Here is a 10444-nt window from a genome sequence, read left to right as displayed (position 1 = left end):
TCTAAGGCACAAAATAAAACATTCATAGCCTTGGAATTTAAAGACATCTTTTTCTTATCCAACTCACTTAAAGCATTCTTTCTAGGAATGAATAAATCATCACAAACAACTTGCCAAATTTCATAATCTAAAGCTTGTAAATAAATTCTCATCCTAGTTTCTCAATAAGGATAATCATTTCCATCAAACAATGGTGGTCTAGTGGTAGATTGACCTTCCATGATGGTTGAGCTAATTTGGGTTGCTATGGATCTTTAACTCTAGACGGTTAAGTCTACACAAGAGCACCTCGCTCTAATACCAAATGAAATACTAACTTGGCAACCCACGAGGGAGGTGAATTGGGATTTTAAAATTTAAGCTAAGCAAACCACACAACAATTTAATCTATTTCCTTAATCAAATTGAAAACAATAAATTCAATCATGCACAATATTAAAAGAGTAAGGGAAGAGAAAACAAACACAAGGATTTTTACGTGGTTCAGCAATCCCCGCCTATGTCCAAGCCTCCAAGCTCACCCGCTTGAGGATTTTACTATCCAAGCCTCCTAAGGCTTCAAGTTTTTACAATTGACTTCCAAGGTGTCAATGAACCTTTACAATCAAGAGATTATCTCCCCAATCTCTTCACCCCAAGTGTTTCTCACACTTGTACACTCACAATTTGATGAGAAAAAAAAATTACAACAATGAAACTCTCTTTAAGAGTGGATATACAAATGATAGCTTAATGAAGATTTAATCTATGATGATTTTCGAATTTGAAGCTCAATATAAGTTGTGTGCAGTTGTTTATGCTTGCTTAGTTACCAAAAATGAATTGGTTTTGAGTTTATATAGTTTGGGCTCAAAAACTAGCCGTTATGCACATTTTGGTCATAACCAGATTGCTGCTTATGGACATCCGGTTAGCCGCTTAATGTTACCGTTACAACCACAATTTTGAATTTCTGAACATCCGGTATGCCGCTTTGTCAAATCCGGATTGCCGCTTGTGCTTAGAAGCTTACTGCCCAACAACTGGATTTCTGTTTGTCAGGATCCGGTTAGCCGCTTGCGACGGTGAAATATTTTCCAATTTTATAGTTTGGCCCCAAAACTTTATAAAACTGTATTATGGCCCAAAATATTATGAAACTTTGCAAATAGGTCCAATTTCAGAATTTCTAAATATTACTTTGTCAATCCCAAAACTTTCTAAAATTATGATTTCACCCAAACTATGTGAATTTATAGAATGACCCAAAATATTTAAATAGTTTCAAATAGGTCCAAATCCGAAATTTAAAATAATATCAAAAGTTTTAAAATACTTTCATTTTAGTCCAAAACACTTTAATTCCATAACATCATTTTTCCATTAAATATGAAACCTTTATAATGTGAAAATAATGATTTATTTAAAAAGAAAATAATTTGAGCTTAAAAGATTAATCATTCTTAATCTTGTTTGTTATCATCAAAATCAATATTATGAAAACATATATGTTAACACCACCAAGTCCAAGTCAAACCCACAAATGTTCACAAGACAGCCTTCAGAACACACAACGGCCATTACGAGTATCTGGTAATGCCATTCGGCCTTTGTAATGCTCCATCAACATTCCAAGCAATTATGAACTCTATTTTTCGGCCGTACTTAAGAAATTTTATTTTATTTTTCTTTGACGACATACTAATATACAACCCTTCTTGGAGTTATCATCTTGATCATGTCAGACATATATTACAAGTATTAAAGTAGCACCAATTTTTTGTTAAATCAAGCAAATGTCACTTTGGACAGCAAGAGTTAGAATATTTGGGGCACATCGTCACATGTCATGGTGTGAAGGTGGATGACTCAAAAATTGCCGCTATGGTCTCTTGGCCACTACCAAAAAATATCAGCGAATTACGAGGCTTCCTAGGACTAACAGGATATTACAGAAAGTTTGTGCCGGGGTACGGGATGCTTGCAAAACCTCTCACCAATTTGTTAAGAAAAGGGCAATTTGAGTGGAGCATAGAAGCTGAGGAAGCATTCAACAAACTAAAGAAAGCCATGACCAGCACCCCTACCTTGACCATGCCAAATTTTAACAACACTTTCATCATTGAAACAGATGCCTCGGGAGCTGGTATAGGAGCGGTCCTACAAAAAAATGGTCGGCTAATTGAATTCATGAGTAAAAATCACTTGGTGTTTCCAAGAAAACATGGTCTGCCTATGGTAAAGAAATGTTGGCGATAGTGGAGGCAATTCGCACATGGAGACCGTATCTATTGGGAAGAAAATTCATTATCCGGACGACCAGCGCAGCCAAAAATATCTCTTGTAGCAACGCATAGCCACGCCAGAACAACAGGAATGGATAGCAAAACTGATGGCGTTTGACTATGAAATCCAATATCGGCCGAGCAAAGAGAATATGGCAGCGGACGCTCTCTCACGATGTCCTGACAGTGCAACACTTAACAATCTATTTGTGTCGCAGGTTTTAATTTGGGAACAAATTAAACACGCTGCTGCAGATGATGACTATGTTAAAAGAATAACAGTGTTGGCCCAAACACAAGACACCGGCCCATATGCAATTCGCCAAGGATTAGTCTTCTTCAAAGGCAGAGTTGTGGTGCCACTCAAATTGCGATAAGCACTAATCTTTGAAGCACACGACACAAAGATGGCCAGCCAATCTGGAGTACTTCGCACGTTCAAACGCTTGGCAACTCAATTCTACTAGCCTTCTATGTACAAAACAGTACATGATTATATTAGCAGGTGTGTTATTTGTCAAAAAACAAAAGCTTCCACACTGAAGCTGGCAGGACTCCTACAGCCTCTTTAAATTCCTTGCAAAGTGTGGGATGATATCACACTTGATTTTATTGAGGGATTGCCAAACTCGCAAGGGAAAGATACTATCCTAGTTGTTGTTAATAGGCTCAGTAAATATGTGCACTTCATGGCTTTGACGCATCCATTCATAGCAAAAATAGTGGCGAAACGATTTGTTGACGGTGTGTTTAAACACCATGGCATGCCCAAGTCAATCATCAGCGACAGAGACCCCATATTTATTAGTAAGTTTTGGCAGGAGTTCTTCCAAATGTCGGGTACCAAATTGAAATTGAGCTCAGCGTATCATCCGCAGACCGATGGTTAAACTGAGCTCATAAATAGGTGCTTTGAACAATACCTCAGGAGCTTTGTTCACCAATGGCCTTGCAAATGGAATTCATACCTTCCTTGGGCAAAGTATTGGTACAATACGACGTATCATGAGTCTACGAGTATGACCCCTTTCCTTGCTCTTTACGGCCGCAAACCTCCCACTTTGCCCATGTATCATGAAGGTTCTTATCTGGTTCCTGAAGTAGACCAGGCCCTGCTAACTCGAGATGAGTTGCTTCAATTATTGAAGAGCAATCTTGTTGTTGCCATTAATCGCATGAAACAATCAACCGACAAAAGGTGTCGTGATGTTCAATTTCAACCTGGCGACATGGTCTACTTAAAACTCCAGCCATATCGCCAAGCTACAGTTTTTTGGCGTGCTCATCAGAAATTAGCGAGCAAGTACTTTGGTCTGTATTTAGTTCTTGAACAGATTGGTAGTGTTGCTTATAAACTACAATTGCCAGCTCAATCTCGTGTGCACCCAATCTTTCATGTTTTATTGTTGAAGAAATTTATTGGTGATAACCCTAGCCCTAGTCTTGAGTTGCCATCCATTGATGATGATGGACTAATCATTTTAGAACCTACTGCAATTATTGATGTTCATTGGATTAAAAGAGGTGGCAAATTTGTGGAACAATGTTTGGTGTAATTGAAACGTTTGCCAAAGGAAGAAGCAACGCGGGAAGATGCTGTCGAGCTCACCCAGAAGTTTCCTCATTTGTCCCTTGTGGACAAGGGACCACTTCCAAGGGGGAGGATAATAGGCCTCGACGCTCATCAAGGGTACCAAAGCCTAATACCTTGTATCAAGGATACACATGAGCTGCTGTATGAGAACTTGGTAGCTGAAGGGACACATGTGCACTCCACTAGTTTTGCAGATGGACTTGGTCTCCAAAGAATCTTCACTTGCTGATCTTGTGCTATTTGATTTCTTATTATTTGAATTATTGTTATTTGATTTAGCTGTTAGCTTAAGAGAATAAGTCAGCTAGAATCAGCCAACAATCAAGATCAGTTGAGATTGTTCTGGCTTAGTATTGTTCTAAGTATAAATAAGCTCCAACAGCAAGAATAAAATTATTCAGTATCAATTAGATTCAATTACTTGTGGTTATTCTCACCCTAAGAGAAATCTATCTTAATTAGCTTTGACTAGGACCACATCAACAAACGTCAACTAGTTTCCACCGACTGCAATTTATAAAATAATGACCGCAATTAATAAATACAAATAGCAAAAATAACAACCACAAGACAAATAATTTTTTTAAGGAAACCTTTGATTCAATTTTTTTTAGGGAAACCTCTGATTCTTACGATTTAAGGTGAAACTCTCGACACGTGATTCTGTCCATGAGTAAATGAAATAATTCAGTATGACAATATCGTGAGTTTAAAAAGGATTAAGAATACTTACAAAGCATCACCACCGGTAAGCACCTCAAATCTAAATCCTATTACTTCAACCCTCAGGGTCTTTATAAATTTTCTTGCTCATGAATTAAGTGTCAAAACCTCCTCACAAGATAAATAATCTCCGCATGAAATAAGGGCAAATGTGAAAAATAAGTGTGAGAGTACCGTTTAAAATTTAACAAGACCAAGTACAAAGAAATCACATTTATGATCTTGATAAAACTAAAAGTGAGAGAAGAAAATTGAGGCTTATTTCATTCTTGGTGTCCTAAAACTACTACTTCACCCACCCAAAAATTCCAATCTAAACTATAGCCTCTTTAAAAAATATTTTTCCAAAATCTAGGGCTTAAAAAACATTTTGAGAAAAAATTAAAAATCATCCCACAAATAAATTGCCCAAGCTAAGAGAATCTCTAAAAGGTTCTTCAAATAAATAATAAGAATGGCATTGATTTTGTTTTGGCAAACAGAACAAGCTTTGACAATGTTTAGATTCCTAGTTTTTGGCTTTTCAATAAACGAGAAAACAAGGTCTCTGGATTTTGCTTTGAAATATATACCATCATAATTGACAGCATATGGGGTTATAAGATTTATAAAAGGGGTTCCTAAAATGATAGCATGGTGTATATCATTTGTAAGAACAAAAGAAGTTTTAAATTCAATTTTATTATTATAAATCGAGGCTTCAACTTTGGAACTAACATTCAATTTTGAATTGTTAGCGGCAGAAAGTCTTTCTTTTGTTTTTTCATGAAATCTTTTGGGGACGATCTCTTCTCTGATGCAATTTAAATCGGCGCCAGTATCAAAAAGGGCAATGGCGTCCATTGCAAAATCATCAGAAAAGATTAAAGTGACTTTAATCAAATACTTTCTTGTGGTGATTTGTTTTAAAACAAATAGGAAATCATTGGGTACTGACTCAATGTTTTCCACTTTAATTTCACCATCATCAAGATTAGATTCATTATCTGAATTATCCTGCAAATGTTTTTGTAAAAGAAGTTGGATAGTCTCAGAATCACTTTTTGGTTTTTCTTTTAAATCTCTGATTTCACATTTAATTTCTTTTATCTTTTTCTGGAGATCCTGGATATTAGGAACCATCTTTTTTGTTTTCTTTTTATCCAAAATTTGAGTAAGATCATACGAATTCTTTTTGATAATTGGAACTTTAGAAATCTCAGCAGAGGTTCCGGCTTTGTCGGAATCCATAGTTTTCAAAAGTTTATCAAGATAATCCTTTTGAAGATTTGGATCAGAAATATGCTTTACAAGTTCAAGAAAAATCTCTTGGTCTTTAGTCAAAACATTGATTTTCTTTAGATAGGAATCTGAATCAGAATCGCTGCTGCTAGATGCAGAGGTGTCTGAACCAAATAACTCATCTACTTGGAGGGGGTCACTATCTCCCGACATGGAAGACTCAGAGTCTGAAGATTCTATAAGGAGGGGGGCTTTTTTTTTTTTTGCAAAAATTTAAATTACATTGAAATTTAAAGAACTGAATTTAAACATACATTTTTGCTTTCTGGCTTTTACAAATTTTCAAATCTTTCCAGAAGGGAAGATTGAAGGTAAAGAACTAGTCTGATCACCCAAAGCTCTGTGATAGAACTATTGTGTAAACAGAAAATTTCTTTGGAACCCTTCGGAGAGAGAGGTTTTTAGAGAGAAGGGGGAGAAGTAGAGAGAGAAGCTCTGAAAATGAGAAATGAAAAACCTTAGGAGTCTGAGTCTTCCTCTCGGTTTATATACAAAAATCTTTAAACTGTTCACTGTAGCGGGACTTTAAGTGCACAGTAACATTTGGAACTCTGCACTGTTCACTGTAGCGGGATTTTAAGTGCACAGTAACAATTGGATCGTATCTTTGAATAGTAGATGCTTTGTACATATACAGAAATACAGACTGACGTACAATACGGGTGAAGAGACATGTGCGCTCTCACTTGTGTCCAGGGGACCACCCGAAAAATACTTCTTTCATTGTCGGACTTTTTCCTATTGGGATTACCAACAAGCATGGTATAACACATTTTTTTATCCAAAACCCTAAAAAATCCCATTCTTGGTTATTTTTCTTCAACACAAAGATAACCGTTCAAAGCCTTCCAAATTGGTTTCAGCATTGGTGGAATCGTTTTGGCCCAATTCCACAAATCCTAACACCAAACGCTACAAATTGCCTAAACCTCTTCAAAGCCCATTATTTACCCTCTATCTCAGAGAAAAGATTTCCCCCCTTTCTTTGCTTTTGTGCAAATTTCTTCCTACCATGGGTCTGTTCGTGGAACCTTCGTTTCCACACCCAAGAATCCCAAGTCATCCTTCAAAGAACCTTTAAAGTCAAATGGTGGTCAAAATTTGATGAACAGTCCAAATTGACTGTTAACATGATCAAAGATTGGCTCTCCTCTAAAAACCTCCTACAACCAACCCTGGAAGCCTCTAAAGCCCAACAGACCTTCCTAACCCAAAAATCCAAAGCCCAGTCTCTTTTGGCAAGCGCCAAAACTGAAGATGAGTATTTCAAAGCCATGAAACAGCTCCTCGCCTCACGATCAAAGTCCTCAGCTGCAGATTCCTCTGAAGATGAAGATGAAGATGTTGATGATGATGAAGAGCCTTTCATTTCTCTCGGAGACGATAATGAAGATGACTGTTTCGGCATTTTCTCTCCAATAAAGCATTGTAAATAATTATTTGATTATTTACTTAAAAAAAAGAAGTATAAAAGAAAAAAAGCCATTGCAGAAATCCTAATTGCAGGCTTTACTGGTCAACTTAAAGGATGGTGGGATCATCTTCTCACTAAATTGCAGCAATTAGACATCTTAAATGCCATCCAAACCGATGAGAATGGCGCTCCCATTCTTGACGAATTCAATAACCGAATTCAGGATGCTGTTACCACCCTGATATTGACCATTTCCCTTCATTTCATAGGTGACCATTCTCACCTTAGGGACAAAAACGCCGAGTTACTACACAACTTAAGGTGTAGAAAACTCAGTGATTTCCAAGAATACAAAACCACTTTCTTTACTAGACTCTTCCTTAGAGATGATGCAAATCATGTAACTTGGAAGGAAAAATTCCTTGCAGGTTTACCCACCCTATTGAGAGAAAAGGTTAGGAATTCCATCAAAGCTCTTTATGACAATCGTATTCCTTATGACGAGCTCACTTATGGTGAACTAGTCAGTTTTGTCAATAAAGAAGGTTTAAAGATCTGTCAAGATTTGAAATTACAGAAACGTCTGAAGCAGGAGCTTAGGAGATCTAAGCAAGAGTTAGGAAACTGCTTTACACTATCCTCCCCTTGGCTCTGATACCAGAAGGAAATAGGATCGAAGGATGGATGTGCTTTCGTAGGATTTCAATATTAAAAACTCAAATTAAACAATTAATGGATCGGCTTTTCCAAATATTAAAATAATAAATTACCAGCTTTGATTATGGAGTTCTTTGGGTCATACAGTGATCAAACAAATTTGAACGCGGTTAGTCAAATTTTTAATAACTAATTGGTACGTGGCATTGTTAAACCAGATCGATGCTACACAAAGTGAAGCCTTTGGACCCAGATCTGACTTAGAACAGATCAATAGTCCGCACGTTCGGGTTTCCAGCCGATATACCAACTTAGTTTTATTTTACCAAATAAAGTTAAGTTACTTTAAACGTGGTTGATTCGTTTTATTGGGCTTTTATCAGATTTAGATTAGGTTCTTTTAAAGGTTTGGGTACATTCACAGTACCAGATCCGGATCCCGGAAATGGTGCTCTGAAGGAATGGAGGAAGAAGAGAAGATTTACAACTGAGGATCGAGATCCGGTCTCTTTGCCTTAGAGGAATGTAGAATTTATATGGCAGATCTGATACAGATCAGTCTGCAAGCATGCTTTGAAAAGAAAAATGCTTTAAAATAAATTGCTGGAATTTAAATGTGCATAAAATTAAATTGCAGAAAAGTAAATGCTTTAAAGTAAATTGCAAAAATTTAAATTACATTGAAATTTAAAGAACTGAATTTAAACATACATTTTTGCTTTGAAGATTTTATTATTTATTTGAAGAGTCACATCAATATTTAAGACTCTAAAAGACACTCCAATTAAAATTTTTCAAATAAGAAATGATTCCCTCTCTTCAATTTTATAGAGTTGCTTTCTCCCTCTTCGATTTATATTTTATTACTTTTTGTTGGAAAGAGAGAGAGAAGTGTTTTAATTACCATTGATTTTTCCTTTGAAAAAAATATTTATTTGATTAAAATAATATTAACTTATTTCTATTTAAAGAATATTTTGGAGAAAACCATATTTTTTCACTCTCTTTTTTACCACATAGGTAAGTAAATAAATATTTAAAGAGTAAAATTAATAAAGTCATTTAGAAATGCTCTAAGTGTTTGTCTTTAATTTTAACTTGAAAGTATGACTCCCTTTTTCAAATCTTCATTTGCAAGTGGCTCTTCTCATTAGGGGTGGGCAATTTTCGGATTTGGATGAATCCGATCGGATTTCGGATAATTCGGATTGAAACAAAATTCATCCAAATTCAATCCGACTTTAAATCTGATCCGAATTATTCGAATCGGATGAAAATTTCGGATTACTCGGATTCGGATCGGATCAGATCGGATCAGATGAGTTTAGATTTTGGATTATATTTTGGATTCAGATTAATTCGGATTGAAATCAGATTTGGACCTTTTTAACAATTCTCACAAAAAATTCATGAAATATATAATTAATGAAAACTTACTAACCATTAAAAAAAAGGAAAACAAAAACAAGTTGACAAATGATAATGTATTGTTTCCTTGACAATATGGCATTGACATATACCAAGAAAACAAGCCGATACAAAGTTTCCATTCACAAAAATAAAAAAATTATAAACCATTAAAATGAAAATATTTAAATAATCAAATCTAATAATCTATAATCAACGGCCCATGTATATTCTCATATGCATTCATTTTGTACAAACACTCCCATTTAATTTAATTAGTAATCCTCTTACAAGCTAGGTGCATAAACATTACTCCAAGTCCAAGCCTCCAAATAAGCAACACAAAATAAACATTGCTCCAAGTCTCTAAATAAACAACACAAAATAAACATTGCTCCAACTCTCCAAAGTCCAAATGAATAACACAAAATAAACTTTGCTCTAACTCCAAGTCTCCAAGTAAACAACACAAAATAAACATTACTCCAAGTCTCCAAACAAACAACACAAAATAAACAATCAAACATTACTCCAAGTCTCCAAATAAATAAACAACACAAAATCCGAAAATTAATATTATCATTATATTATCCAACAATAAAATAAACCAAAATAAAAATTGTCATCCAAAAACATTTAGTCATTTAGCTTTCTTTTTAAAATTTTCAGTTTTCTTTTTTGTTTACAGTGCAGATCCGATCGGATGATTCGGATTTATCCGAATCCGATTCGATCTTAACCAAATCCAATCGGATCACACAAATTTCATCCAATCAGATTTGCCTTCAAATCCCAATCCGATCAATGCCCACCCCTACTTCTCATAAGGTTGGTTGTGATTAGCTTATATATTAAATTTGTAACAAATCTGACCATTAGATTATCCAGAATCAAGGGTTCAAATTCAGGCAATGTCGCTGCTTCAGGAGCTTTCAATCACGGTAAAAAATCCAGTGGTTAAAAAATGTTTGGTCAAAGTGGGTCAATGTGGTCGATGACCTGGTCAACACGGGTCAACAACCTGGTCAACATGGGTCAATAACCTGGTCAAAGTTTGATGATGTGGCAGTAACTCGACACTAATATCAAGAATGATTAATGGTC

At 35.6% G+C, this 10444-nt stretch overlaps 1 protein-coding gene across 1 annotated transcript; it reads left to right on the top strand.

The window, feature by feature from the left end:
* Positions 1 to 3283: 3283 nt before the first annotated feature.
* On the top strand, positions 3284 to 3820 carry LOC107178237 (uncharacterized). The gene has a single exon (XM_015533124.2). The coding sequence runs from the start codon at positions 3284 to 3286 to the stop codon at positions 3818 to 3820; it is 537 nt and encodes a 178-aa protein (XP_015388610.2).
* Positions 3821 to 10444: the final 6624 nt, after the last annotated feature.

The sequence above is a fragment of the Citrus sinensis genome, chromosome 8 (genome assembly GCF_022201045.2).
Source record: "Citrus sinensis cultivar Valencia sweet orange chromosome 8, DVS_A1.0, whole genome shotgun sequence".
Classification (NCBI taxonomy): domain Eukaryota; kingdom Viridiplantae; phylum Streptophyta; class Magnoliopsida; order Sapindales; family Rutaceae; genus Citrus; species Citrus sinensis.
Note: the sequence above shows the minus strand (reverse complement) of the source record. Positions and strands in the feature narration are given on the sequence as shown.